At 34.6% G+C, this 15,221-nt stretch overlaps 2 protein-coding genes across 2 annotated transcripts in view; one reads left to right on the top strand and one right to left on the bottom strand.

Annotated features, from left to right (window-relative positions):
- Positions 1 to 5,486: 5,486 nt before the first annotated feature.
- Positions 5,487 to 7,227, top strand: LOC107548989 (ankyrin repeat domain-containing protein 34B-like). Its single transcript, XM_016229874.1, has one exon. It carries the CDS (start codon positions 5,512 to 5,514, stop codon positions 7,159 to 7,161), a length of 1,650 nt encoding a protein of 549 aa, XP_016085360.1. The 5' UTR covers positions 5,487 to 5,511; the 3' UTR covers positions 7,162 to 7,227.
- A 2,693-nt stretch (positions 7,228 to 9,920) lies between these two features.
- Positions 9,921 to 15,221, bottom strand: part of zfyve16 (zinc finger, FYVE domain containing 16) — a 31,493-nt gene continuing 26,192 nt past the window's right edge. Inside the window, exons 11-17 of the mRNA XM_016229847.1 lie at positions 14,844 to 14,948; positions 14,608 to 14,758; positions 13,717 to 13,797; positions 13,463 to 13,625; positions 12,622 to 12,727; positions 12,367 to 12,543; positions 9,921 to 10,532 (exon numbers count right to left, since the gene is read on the bottom strand). Of these exons, the coding sequence (XP_016085333.1) occupies positions 10,374 to 10,532; positions 12,367 to 12,543; positions 12,622 to 12,727; positions 13,463 to 13,625; positions 13,717 to 13,797; positions 14,608 to 14,758; positions 14,844 to 14,948 (942 nt within the window). The 3' untranslated portion in view covers positions 9,921 to 10,373. The remainder of the gene's footprint in view (positions 10,533 to 12,366; positions 12,544 to 12,621; positions 12,728 to 13,462; positions 13,626 to 13,716; positions 13,798 to 14,607; positions 14,759 to 14,843; positions 14,949 to 15,221) is intronic.

The raw sequence follows: 15,221 nt of genomic DNA on the forward strand, positions 1-15,221 counted from the left end.
GTGTATATATATATATATATATATATATATTTTTTTTTTTTATCCATCTAAAAATGTCACAAAGAGAAAAAATTAAGCAAAAAATAAAACATTTTATATATAGAGCGCATATTTTTCCTCTGATATTTTTCAATAAATATGAAGGCATTGTTTATTTAGCCAAATATATCAGAAATAGGAAAAAAATAAACTTTTAAGAAATATCTTTTAACAATTTATTTGAATGATTATATATATATATATAAGAAAGAGTAAAAATTAAACATTTAAAACTTAAAATATTACTTCCAAAATGTGTGGCAAGTGTTTCCGTCAGGGAACGCTTTGGCAAGGGCAACCCTGTGGGATTATGGGGGATTACTGGTTTGTGTCAATCCCAAAAATAACGGCATACTCGTATAAATCTCAAAAATGGGAATAGTGTGGCAATCTGTTTGTAGATGTTCTGTTTCTAAACAAACCCAAATGGAATGAAGAATCAAGATTTATGGATTTGGAAAGGGGATTTCCAGGCCGGATGTTCAGATACTGGGAACGAACATCATCTTTATGCACGACAATAAACTAAAACTTGAGCGAAAGTGTCAAAAAATAATAACAGAACAGAACCAACACATTTAGCTGCTCTGGTTTTAGTGGTGTTCCTATAAAACTATTTCTATTGCTCTACCAAACACACAGATTCTGTCAGCAGCTGGGTTCTTATCATGATCCTATGATATCAATATGATATTAAAATGAATGAAAACATTATCATACAAATGAAGCTGTTAAAAACTTGACACGTCCAGAACGAATAGGTCATTTTTAGTGGTGTTTGATTAGCCAAGCAGCACGAGTACTGTGCTCATCTGAGGTTTATTCAACTCAACCATAAATCATCTGAAAATCATGGCTGGGTTCTTTTGACACCCTAATAAACTACTTAGCAAGATTTTATCAACCATTCGGACCTTATCAACAGTGTAGCAACGTATGTATATGCGTGTCTGCACTACTTTCTGTTCTGGAAGCTCCTGACACTACGACAAATTCCTTGTGTGTGTAAACACATGGCAATAAAGCTCTTTCTTATTCTGATTCTGATTCAATGCACTAAAAGCCGCAGAAAACCCTTATAACCGCATAGCAAACCTTTGCAACCACCCACAACACTAGCATTGAGTCGAGCAGGTTTTGCACAGGAAAGCAGCATTCATGTTTTCTTGCTCTGAATACAGATATAACATTTGTTTTTTTACTGAAATGAAAATCAATCTGAACGGACACTGCCGACTGCTAATAGAGGAAAAGCATCATTAATGTCACTCAGTTTACTGGGAATAGTTGCCATGACGATGGCTAAACAATTAGACTGTCCACTGTGAAGCAGGTTCATGGCTTCTGTTAACAGCAGACACATGTGCAATGAAACAGCTCCATGTGTGCAATAAAATAAAACAATAAATTAAATTAAATAGAATAAAACATAAAATACAATTAAATAAAAACACTTAATAATAGAATAAAATCAAAATAAATAAATACATTTCATTTTAAATTAAATAGAATAAAATAAAACAAAACAAAACAAAACAGAATAAAAAATAACAGTACAGTAAAAAATAAAATAAAAAATAGAATAAAACTGTAAATTAAAGGGGAAAAAAATGAAATAAAATAGAATAAAAAATAAAATACAATTAAATAAAAACACTTAATAATATAATAAAATAAAAATAAATAAATACATTTCATTTGAAATTAAATAGAATAAAATAAAATAAATCAAAACAAAGAATAAAAAATAACAGTACAGTAAAAAATAAAAATAAAAATAGAATAGAATAAAACAGTAAATTAAAGAAAAAATCTAATGGAGTAAAAATGAAATGAAATAAACCAAAACATAAAATACAATTAAATAAAAACACTTAATAATAGAATAAAATAAAAACAAATACAATTTAAAATAAAATAGAATGAAATAAAACAAAGAATAAAAAATAACAGTACAGTAAAAAAATAAAATAAAAAATAGAGTAGAATAAAACAGTAAATTAAAGAAAAAAATTAAATGGAGTAAAAATTAAATGAAATAAAATAAAACATAAAATACAATTAAATAAAAACACTTAATAATACAATAAAATAAAAACAAATAAAATTTCAAATAAAATAGAATGAAATAAAACAAAGAATAAAAAATAACAGTACAGTAAAAAATAAAATAAAAAATAGAATAGAATAAAATAAAACAGAAAATTTAATAAAAATAAAATTGAGTAAAAATGAAATGAAATAAAATAAAACAAAATACAATTAAATAAAAACACTTAATAGAATAAAATAAATATATACATTTAATTTAAAATAGAATAAAATAAAACAAACAAAGAATAAAAAATAACAGTACAGTAAAAAATAAAATGGAAATAGAATAGAATAAAACAGAAAAAATAAATAAATAAAATAAATTAGAATAAAACGTAACAAAATTTAATTAAAGAAATCAAATAGAACAGCGTAAAAATAAAATGAAAAATAGAATAAAATAAAATATAAAATTAAACAAATTAGAATAAAATAAAACAAAATATTAAAGAAAAAATAAAATAGAACAGTAAAAAAATAAAATGAAAAAAATATTATTTTTTAGTATTCCATTTCAAACACTAGGTCTTCAATCTATCAAGCAGAACCTTTCAGATAAATGACTAATAAACTGTAATCAAAACCTGCACCACAGATGACCTGAATGAGTAACTTGTTCATAAGTTTGATTTAAACATTGGACACATTTGAGCTTCATTAAGCTAATAAATGACACGTAGTTATTTAGTCTTTAAATATCACTCCTCTGACCTTCGCTTCCAGCTGTTGCATATGTAAAATGTTTCAGTTCTAGCACTGAAACATTTCTACATTATATGACAGAAAAAATCTCTCCCAATATCATCCCAACCAAAGGTAATCACACTAAATAACTAGTTTATTATCCTTTCTTTATATTTACGTGATTACTGTGTGGTGGTAAACTGCTGAGTTAGTTGCTGCAGGAATCAGCTGTGATCAGATGCACTCAGTCGGTGGGAGCCGTAATCTGGAAGTTCACAGTGAGTTTAGTCCAACCTGTGTGAGACTCATACGCAGCCTTTCTTTATTCCACTGGTTGCCATGGAGATGGCATTGCTCAAGTGGACTGAAACTACGCCATCTCACCTTCCAATCAACCTGACGACAGTTCTTTCACATATGTAAAGCAGCTACTATTTCAGACCCACTGCACCATATAAACACCATTATTTCAAAGGCATAATGAAAAAAAAAGACAGGAAATACAGCTGTCCTTATACAAGGTGTTTTTTTTCTTCAGGAGTCGCTTCCTGTTTCGTACAAGCATTGAAAAGCATTTTAAGGTGCTGTCATCTGCATGTCATCCTTGAGTTCGGAGACATTACAAATGCAACAAATGCTGTACAAACCACAGATGATGGCATCCAGAAGTACAGTTTAATGGTGCAGTGTCCCTGTGAAACTCAAGATCTCTACAGTAAAGTAATACTTAAAAAAACAAAACAAACATTAATGATGCATTACAAGCAGCAAAATTAATTAATGGATTAAGTTTGCATTGGTTTTGCACTAAGAAAATGAAGCACATTTGCATTGTTGTATCGAAATATCTATCTATCGTAAAGTAAAACAAAGACATACATTACAGTAATCAGAATTTAAATAATTGTAAATAAGTGTGCTTAAATGCCATGAAGTATAAGTATATATATATATATATATATATATATATATATATGTTTCATACATCATCTTTCCATGTACATTACAAAAGCTTGAAGAATTGAAGCAAATAGCATGGAGTCGTTTTCTGATTTTTCTCTCTGGGAAATCAGCTGGGCAGGATTTCCAAAGGCCAATTTAAGTGCATAGGTGGAGCTTCTCTACCTGCTCCCAGTAGAGTTGAGCAGCTCAGCAGAATGTCGCTGACAGGGTAAAAGTCACAGCTACTCAAAAGCAATCGTCATATCCTCCATGGTAACAGCGTGCGAGCTGCTCATGACAACTTGTTCAAACCCTTGTTGTCACAGAGGAAATGCAATTATTACTTGGACAGTCAGTACTGATATTGTCTCACTGACAGACACAGAGCTGGGGCTTTGATTTCAACACCTGCAACGTGATTAGAGTTCAGATGAAATGGCATTTGCAAGCATTTTGCTTCTGTAACCTGACATTTCTAGTGAAACTAGACATTCAACGAGAAAAGGAGCCCAACACACAAGCATCAGCTGAAAAGGACAGTCATTTGAAAAGCAAAGCATTGCATTGAAATTATCTATGAAATGTGCGTTAACTCTGTACAAAAAATATTTTTCAAAGTAGTATTTCAAACTACTTCAAAATGTTATGTTTAATTTAATGTCTTGCTTGCTATTTCTTTGTAATCAATTGTGAAATTTACTAGCAATTTCATTGGTGAAAATTGTTTCTTTGCCAACAGTCAAGAATTGTACACAATAACACTAGAAATGTGCATCGACACAGCAAAAAGTGTTTATGTGTTTATGCTGACTTTAACACATGCAAATTTGAAAAATAATTATGAAAAGGTCTCATTCACAGTTGAGAACCATGGAAGCTGTACGGATGTCTGGAAATGATTGTTTTCAAAATGTTTGTCTTTAATTCACAAGGTCCGTTTTAGAGACAAAAATAAAAAATAGTTTGCAAAAACAAATAAATTACAAATGGTTCGGCAAAAGAAACTTCTAGAAAATGCGAGGAGACTTCCTTATAATGCATCTCTCAGATGTAGGACGAAGCTAACTGAATACAGTACCTATACCTTCTTTACATAAGTGCCTACCGTCTCTCCAATTGACTTAAAATGTATTCAAAAACACTTTATAAACCCTAATCAGAGGCATGATGTTCTGCAGGCGTGTGTCAGCGCTCTGAGAAAGTAACACCAAGCACAGCAAACACAATGGCCTTTAGAAAGATGCTGTTCCTAAAGAAAGTGTGAGGAAGGCAAAGCTTTGCGCTCATGCTGAAAAAGACAGGCAGCACAAAGAATGTTGTCTGGCAGTAATGGCAAACAATAAAGCCAAGGTCTCTGCTTCGGTTTATTGAATTTAGCTTTTCAAAAAATAAATAGCTTGAGAGAGAGAGCTGTAATTCTACAAAAAAAGGAGGTTGCTGCTGAGCAGGACTGCATAAAGAAACACAGAGAGTGGGAAAGTGCATTTGGCTCCATTTCATTATTTTGCAACCAATCAAGCATATAATAACGAGACGAACACAATAAGATAATTCAAAGCTACTCGTGACTTCCATTCTGTAGATGTAATGTGTGTAATTTTCCATAAGAAGAGGTTTTCAAATGGACTGTCTTCCATACATCCATTGTGACAAAGACCATGCAATACCTAACCTTGTTCCCCTCTTCACAGGCTTTGTCATGGCAACATACGTGATCCCCATCAGGTGCGAGTCACAGTAAAAGAGGTGAAGATGGAAGGTCCGCATGTTGTCAACACTGATGGCAACTCCTTGCTTAAGGCCGTCTACCTAAGTCGTCTCCGTCTCACACGGCTACTTCTGGAAGGCGGCGCTTATATTAATGAGAGTAATGAGTGCGGCGAAACACCCTTGATGGTCGCCTGCAGGAGCAGGCATATGGACCACCAAAGTGTCTCGAAGGCTAAGATGGTTGGGTACCTGCTTGAAAGTGGTGCTGATCCGAACATCCAGGACAAGAGCGGGAAGACGGCTCTAATGCATGCCTGTTTGAAGCAAGCCGGTCCTGAGGTAGTGGCGCTGCTCTTGGGTAGCGGGGCGGATCCGTGTCTTGAGGACCACACCGGTTCTTCGGCTCTGATATACGCCATCAATGCCTGCGATGAAGAAACTCTTAAAATCTTGATGGATGCCTGCAAAGCCAGAGGAAAAGAGGTCATCATCATCACCCCTGACAAACTGGCATGCGGAAGGCAAGTGGCGAAACAGCACCTACCTATTCCTCCGCTTGCAATGGTGGAACAATGGGACAAGCTGAGTTCCAACATCATTCCCTGTGCTTCTCCATCTGATATTCTCCTCAGTACATCTCCACAGGGGACTCTTTCTTCTAGTCCTACAGAGCACATGTTTTCCTTCCAGGACCTCCGAAGCATGACTAATTCCCAGCCAACTTCTCCATCCCACCAGGTTTCCCTGGTAAACAGTCGGTTGAGCAAAATCCACAATCTCCAGAGATTACACTCCGAGCCATGGCTGAAGATTCCACAGTCTTTCTTGGTCCAACAGCACGTCAAAAGCACCTCCGCTACGGAGGAACTCCCAGACATCACGCCTGAAGAGGAAATGACTTTCAGAATGAACAGATTGGCTTTTGGCAACACGCCACTATCACGGCATTGCAGTGTTGATTTGAAAGAAACCAACTCCTTGAGTCAAACTCTAAGTCAAGGAAGAAACGGTGAAGGTTTAAGACCGGAAGGAGCACTGTGCCGAAACATGTCCTTTGATAGCTTATCATCCCTGCACTCTTTATCCCATCCCAATCTTCATTGCAAAAGCAGCGCTGAAGCTTTACCGGCTGAAAAGTACCCGGACAAATCCCTGCCAAATTTGGCCGTGTCCAGTCTCCGCAACATCATCCAGAGAAGGAAACTAGGAATGGACCACTACAGCTCCGATTCCCAACTATCAGTGAGCCTCGCCAACTCTCCAGAAGACCGTAAAGGACAGCTGGAGAAGAGAAAACTTGCTAACTCGCGTTCTCCTACCTTGGTGGGCTCCAGGGAATCTCTTGAGAGCGTTTCATTGACGCAGTTGCACAGGAGGAATCCCATCGGCTACGAGCGTCGGGGCTCCGGGCCACTTTTGGATCCCATCTCCCATCCTCGAGCTGGTTTCCTCCCTCCGCTGAACCAGCATACACCAATTCCAAATATCACTGGAAGTGGCAATCCAAGCAGCATCAGCTCCTGCAACAAAGCAGTTTGTGGCGTAGCAGCAGGGACAAAGCCCTGCATTCCCTCGGCTCCTGCAGGTTTTCCAAAGGATCTCAAGACCAGGAGGATGCTGATGAGAAGACACTCCATGCAAACCGAGCAGCTCAAGCGACATGGTGACTTCACAGAAATTTTTGGACACTGAATGGTTGCTATAATAAACATTTTGACCATAACAAAGGCATCAATTTGCACTGACACCAAATGATTGCTGGTCACTGAAATGGAACAAATAACATCTATACTCTTCAATCTAATCCAAAACATTTTTAACCATGCATCCTTAAGGTGAGGTCACATTTACTACTGCTTTTTGAAATTTCATGGACGAAATCCAGTCATTCCCATAGGAATCGGCATGTGAGTTTCACGTGAAGAACCCATGCAGATTTCACACATTCAAGTAGGTTATGTAAATCTGCTTGGTTTGAAAGTGACTTCTGTGATAGCAGTGCTTCATACATCTCTGCACTACTGACAATGGTCCTTTTTTTTACCTGTGAAATTTCACTGATGTGACCGCACCTTTATAGTCAAATAAGACTTAATAGAAACAATTGGTTATGAATGTGGCTAGAGCTTCAATAGCCAAGAAAACAGGATACAAAAATATTAAAATGACTTGTAGGTTCAAAATACACCATTCAACTGCTGGCATTACTAGCATAGACATTCAGCTTGCCAACATACAAATTCATTCGTAATACATTTGAGTCATTGTGTATGGAACATACTGTACCTTTGCTTGTGTGTTGTGTTTGATGTTCACAATGTCTTTTAAAACATAAAAAATTACAACATAACTCTATAATGTGAGCAGTAAATTTGCAGCAAATCACCCATTTAGAAAATCTCACTTCATCTAAATGACAAAACAAAAGGCTGTTATAAACATGTCATAAATGAGCATGAGACGATGAATATGTATATTTATCCAAATTTTATTCTACATGAGATACATATTAGAAATGAATGTTGTTTTGAAGAACATCCTTAGGTCCCATACCAGAAAATTCATCTAATAAATCTGGTTTTCAAGAATAAATAGATATACATTATGCAACCGGGTACATCTTAACAGCTTTTTGTAAAGCATAAAAATGCTTTAATTGTGATGATTTAATTAATCAGTAACAGTGAGAAAATAATTTAACTCCCAAAATACTCCACAAAGCCGAAATATATGGGAGAAGATCTGAGATGTCTATAAAATGCTCAACTAATTTCACACATTTAATCTCAATCCTTCTACAACAATCATCTTTATCTTAAGAACATTTGTATTTGGTTTGTGACAGAATTATAGAGGCCTTCAGATTATTTAAATATACCAGTCAATATATCAAAAATGATTAATCACTGTTTAGGTTGTGTTTTATCACTATGAAGAAAAAATTAATAAAAAATAAGCAACAATCACTCGTCCTGTATTTCATTTCACCAGCGACAGTAAAAGTGCATTTTGCAAATTAATGAATTTAGATTTTTGTTAAGATGCAGCATTTAAAAATGAATGATTTAATGGCGTCAATATAATCAGAATTCATTTGAGGGGGAAAAAAGTCTTTGTTTTGCAGGTTTAAGGTACATTTTAAGCTGAACAAATATATGGGAGAAGATCTGAGATGTCTATAAAATGCTCAACTAATTTCACAGATTTAATCTCAATCCTTCTACAACAATCATCTTTATCTTAAGAACATTTGTATTTGGTTTGTGACAGAATTATAGAGGCCTTCAGATTATTTAAATATACCAGTCAATATATCAAAAATGATTAATCACTGTTTAGGTTGTGTTTTATCACTATGAAGAAAAAATTAATAAAAAATAAGCAACAATCACTCGTCCTGTATTTCATTTCACCAGCGACAGTAAAAGTGCATTTTGCAAATTAATGAATTTAGATTTTTGTTAAGATGGAGCATTTAAAAATGAATGATTTAATGGCGTCAATATAATCAGAATTCATTTGAGGGGGAAAAAAGTCTTTGTTTTGCAGGTTTAAGGTACATTTTAAGCTGAATGTAAAAATGTAGGATCACAGTCAAGTCTAGTAAAAGAAATAAAGGTTATTGCATTTATAAAATGGCTACTTAATTCAGAAACACCATCCAGCATATTTTATAAGGAAAGAGTTTTCAAAAGTTTCTTCAATCTGTCAAACCCATTAAACGTTACAGATATTCAATGTCTGTAGTATATTAAGGACATTTGGCAGCCTTGTTAACTTTCATCATGGTGGGTTGATCAAATTAAAAAAATTAAAAAAACATGTAAAAGTGTTCAGAAGTGTTGATATTTTTTCAGGCCAACATTCAAAGCTCTAAGGATTGTTCAATTCCTGGCTGGCCACACCAACAACACATTTGTAGTGTTAACAGATGGGGCTGTTTTTCAGTTTGTCCAGTAAAAATAAACTAATAGTAAAAGAAAGGCATTTAAAGATCTCAATAAATGACCTTTTCTTTAATTAATGCAGTAGTGTGAAAATAATTACATAAATGTTAAAGCAAATCTTTTCATAAGATGATCCCATCCTTTTTCTTTACTCTGAACTCCTTTTTTGGTAAATATATGTGATCTGAAACAATGTTTTCATAAGCATTTCATAAGCTTTTTTGGGGTTATAATTGCAGAATGAGTTTTAATTTGTAATTTCAATGCCCTATCAAAAATATCACCTTTAATCAACACATGAGCTGTCTGTTCCAAAAATAGTATTTAAGCTTAATAAAAGTTTAATTGCATTAGCAGATGATTTCATCTATATGTTTTAAGCAATCAAACCGAGGTGTATTTTACAGATTGAGAAAAATGACTAACCATAAGATGCAGTACTTAGAAAGTACAATAATCAGTACATATAACCTTCATGTGGATTCTTAAATCCACATGAAGCTACAAATTATGATGGATGGGAAAAAAACATTGCAGATTCCAGCTCAGAAAAAACAGACATAAAGAAATGCAGCACTTCATATGCACGGTTGCCATGTGTGCAATCGAGTAACGATTATAATTATCGGTATATCTGACATCATAGTCATACATAAACAATTCTGTTTGCATTCAAACCAACATTCATCGACCGGCATCCATTGAACAGACAATGGAAACACGAAGAAGCACAGCAAAGTTCTCACGTTTTTATTTTTGTTGCTGACCTCTGCTTTATTCTAAAGGATCGCTAATATAGTTCCACTTCAGTGAAGTTCCTCTAAAATGCATCAAACTCTCCATACCTTGTCAGAGATCAGATACGAAGTCTGTCTCTACGTATCTGCGATTCATTGCTACCAGTCGTGAAGGTCCCAATGGCTGCCTGTGGATGCAAAGTTTGTAAGTCACCAGCTTTCAAATGCTCAGTGAGATGTAGAAGAAAAACTCCATGTCCATGTCCTGATGGGGGACACAGGAGCTTCCTCCGTGGATGACGGGAATTAGAGCCCCGTCCAGATCATTCATATACTTCTGAGGCAGGAGGTGGCCACCAGAGCCAGCCTGGTACTCAACCTACAACAATGAGAGGGTTACAAATGCATTTTATGCATTTAATCAGCATTACAGTGCAGGGTTTCCCATACATTGATTTATTTGTGGCGGCCCGCCACAATATCAACACTGACCGGCCGCCACAAATAGATTTTCCAAAAGGCTTTGACGTCATTGAATAAACATGAGCACTGCACGTTTCAAAATCAAAACGCGGCACGGGTGTTTTTATATGAATGTATCTTTTTTGAAGGGAAGCGATTGTCTTAAGAAAAGTATATGTCATTTTCATTTCATCTTTCCTATAATGCCTGACAATGTAGCGTTCATGAGCGCAGCGCTGCTTTGATTACAGCCGTTACCGGGGAAACCGCTATTTCTGCCGTTCATAAAGCGCCTCCTGCTGGTAGAGAATGAATTTGCACTTTCAATAAGCCCGTCTGCTGTTTTAGATTTACATTATATACATATATATTTTCCCCAGGGGAAGTGCCGCCACACATAGAGTGTAAGTCTGTGGAAAACACTGCAGTGACTTGGGAGCTGCTAACAAAAGAAAAAGTGATGCCAGTGAATATTTTTCCCAAAAAGCAGCAGTGTAAATCGTTTTATGTTACCTTGTACAGACGCAAACTTAAAAACGTACAACTGTGTGATTCAAGTGCTTTCAAGATTTTTCTGACAAATATTGTGATTGCGATTGTAAATGTGATTAAAAAAGGCTTCAGGTTTGTTGCGCTTGTTTAAAGGGCAGCATAATTTCGTGATTATATATGAATATGACTATAACAACAATTTATATGATTTTTAAAAAATTATTATTACTAAATCAAAACATAAAACAAAATAAGAAATATTACTGAAATATTTCACTGCAAAATAAAAGTATTTAAGATCAATTTATAATTCTAAAAAATATTACACAAACTAATATTACACACACATGCAATTGTACAATAGTAATGTTAAAAATTATGTATTTTTACAATACCTAATATTAGTAAGATCAGCGAGATTTCTGTTTTTTAAAGAAGTATCTTGTTGCTTCAGTTTTGCTGCTTAATATTTTTTTGCAACCTGAGATACTTTTTTCAGGATTCTTTGATGAAAAAAAAGTTAAAAAGAACAGCATTTATTCAAAACAGAAATCTTTTGTACCAATATAAGGCTTTACAATCACTTTTTAGCAATTTAACATATCCTTGCTCAACAAAAATATTAACTTCTTTCAAAAAAAGAAAGAAAAAAAGCATGTACTGACCCCAACGTGTCTGCTGTTAAAAAAGATTTATATTTTGAATAAATGCTGTTATTTTTAACTTTTTATTTAAAGAATCCTGAAAAAAAATATTATTAATAATAATTTAATAAATATTATTATTACAAAGATTAAAATAATATATATATTATGTAGCACAACTGTTAATAATTAACATTAACAGGAATAAATTACATTTTAAAGTATATTAAAATAGAAAACTCTTCTTTTAAATTGTAATATTTCACAATATTACCGTTTTTTTTCTGTAGTTTTGATCAAATAAATGCAGCCTTGATGAGCAGAAGAAACTTCTTTAAAAAATATAAAAAATCTTACTGATCCCAAGCTTTTGAACGGTAGTGTATAGTAAAATTGCAATACTAATATTTATGGCTAGTGCTAATTTATTCATTTTCAAAAGTTGCTCGAATGTTTATCTTAGCGGAAAACCACAAGAGCCCTTAAATCTTTTTTTTTTGTTGTTGTTGACAACCGTGCAATTTTGATCTTACATTGGAAGATAGGTAGGTCTTAGCCCAGCAAGATATTTCTTAGAGTTTTTTAGCCAACACTCCTGTGCCCACAATAATTTACCATGTCTGAGTCGGTGGAGACCCGGAGTGCGAGAGAGTTGAATCCATTCGCCAAGAGCACAGAGAGGTGAGGGCAGAGGGCGGCGCAGCTGGCGGTGGCGATCTCTCTCTGAAACTGAGCCGATGACGTGAGGATAGCAGACAGTGAGACGTCTGAAGACTTCAGCAGATAGAAGACCTGATGGGAGAGATAGGACATGAAGCAGAGAAGACACCAATAAAATTCCTCCTTTTGCAGGCATCATGCTGTACACACCTCAGTACACCTGATGGTTTGGCCGTCCATCTCAAACTCTGAGTCCTGTTGAATCTTGACGCTTGACACTCCCTCTAGAGACCTGCCATCCACCGGACTGATGACTCTGCAAACATGTTACACGTTATACTGTCTTAGGGGAATTATGTTTGACCTGACACAGCATCTTAACAGTCAAAGGAAGCTGAAAGAATGAATATTAAATAGTGCCTAATTAATGCAGCTAACATTTTCAAGGTCACTTGCAACATCGGCCAAATAGATCAATAGTGCTTTATCATTCAGTAAAGTGGTTATTCAGTACAGTATTGGCGTAAGAACCTGCATAAGAAAGCATCTGATGAGAATGTACACTACTGGCCAAAAGTTAGGAATAATTAAGATTTAAAAAAAAAAGTATCTTCTGCTCACAAAGGCTGCATATATTTGATAAAAATACAGTAAAAATAGTGAAATATTATTACAATTTAAAAGAACAGTTTTCTAATTGCGTATTTTAAATAGTAATTCCTGTGATTTATTCCCGTGTTTTCAACATTGATAATAACAATGTTAACCAGCAAATCAGCATATTAGAATGATTTCTGAAGGATCATGTGACACTGAAGACTGGAGTAATGGATGCTGAAAATACAGCTTTGCATCACAGGAATTAATTTTAAAATATATTCAAATAGGAAACAGTTATTTTCAAATTGTAAACATATTACTGTTTATACTGTGTTTGATCAAATAAATGCATCCTTAAGTGAGCAGAAGAGTTTTCTTTCAAAAACAATTAGAAAATCTTAATTATTCCAAACTTTTGATAGTGTAAATGTATCTGATAAATTGCTGGTACCCAGAGTTGACGGGTGCAGTCCAGTCGACCCAGCGTACATTCACATTTTCCCGTGTCTCATCCGAATCTGCCTTCCCACAGGGGATCTGAAAGTCGGTTTGGTCCCTGAGGGCCTGTCGTAAACCTTCCATGGTCTCCGGAGGGATTTGCACCATTAACCCGTCTAAAGATGAAGAAGGACAGTTTGACGATAAAACTTTTTGAGAGTAATGACCTTAGGAAGTGTTTGAAAATGATTTGTGTGTCAGCTTTACCCTCCACAATGCTGGATTTGGCAATGAATCCTGATGAGGCTTTCAGAGCACCGTTAAAAACCACAAAACTAGCTCCAGTCACTGCAAAAGAAAGACAGGGTCCGGTGAGACATCCACTTATCATATTACATAACAAATATTATACAACAAACAACTTGAGTGATTTCACACTAAAACCTTTGGTGCTAACCAAAGTACATTTGAAAGTTTGGCTTTCCTAAAGATTTTGATCAAATTAAACTAGTTTTGCGATCCTTTCTTGTCTCGCAACTTGCAAGTACCACAGCATAAATACAAAGATGTTTTAATATCACCTCAGATATAAAATGTTAGTACTGGTAAGATTAAATAATCATCAAAATATTTTTATGCATATAAATGAAAACTATTAAATATAATTTTTTCTTTGTGTTAATTCAGTCAAAAACAGTAAGAAAACATGCCTTGATTATTTTTCACGAATATACGTAGGCAAAATAATGTGTTTTATGTAATATTATTTTTGTGTATATACTGTAAATAAAAACGATTAAATGTAATTTTTTTCCTTTGTGTTAATTCAGTCAAAAACAGTAAGAAAACACGCTTTGATTATTTTAAATAAATATATGTAGTTGAAATAATCTGTTTTATGTCATGTTATTTTGGTGCAAAAAAATGATTAAACACATTTTCTTTATGTAAATTAAATTAAAAAACACTTTTCACTTGATTTTTCGATTTTGCATTATTAATATTTTCAATCTACTTGACTACAATGGCTTGAAATTATTTAAACGTTGGTCCCTCTGATTGAAAAAGAAAACTGTTTTAAGACATTCAAGAGAATACACAAAGTTATTTAAGATTTTTAGCTATATCGCCCAGCTCTCATAGAAGTGACTAACAAACCTCTCCTGGTTTTTCCTGGTATACTGTTGGCTTGCGTCTGGTAGCTTCCGTCCTCGTTCTGCATGCAAACCAAGTGAGAATCGGCCTCAGTGCTGAAACAGGCGCCAAAACTGATCACGTGTTCATTGGAGGAGTTCACCACCTTCAGCATCTACAACAGCCAGAACACCACAACACATTCAACAACACAATAACAATGATGCCTGACTGCTGCACAATTCAAATATAACTCTGACCTCATTAAACCTGGACTTAGGAATGTCGATGTAGCTGTTGCCCATCTCCATGTGCACTCGCAGACTTTCCACCACAGGTAAACTGTACTGGTAGTTCCTCAGATCCTGTGTCAGAATCAACAAAACACAAGAATGTAGGTGGATCCAAAGATTTGGGGTTACAAGGCCTAAAGTTAAAGGGATAGTTCACCCAAAAATCTAAATTTGCTGAAAATGTCCTCACCCTCAGGCCATCCAAGATGTAGATGACTTTGTTTCTTTAAGAGAACAGATATGGGCATCTTCTGAAACCAAAAGAGGCATGTTTGTAAGAAACAAACACGCAGGTTTTCTCTTCACAAGACATTAACTGATGGACTGGAGAGGTGTGGATTACTT

Source organism: Sinocyclocheilus grahami, unplaced genomic scaffold (genome assembly GCF_001515645.1).
Source record: "Sinocyclocheilus grahami isolate Dianchi unplaced genomic scaffold, SAMN03320097.WGS_v1.1 scaffold359.1, whole genome shotgun sequence".
NCBI classification, from domain to species: Eukaryota; Metazoa; Chordata; class Actinopteri; order Cypriniformes; family Cyprinidae; genus Sinocyclocheilus; species Sinocyclocheilus grahami.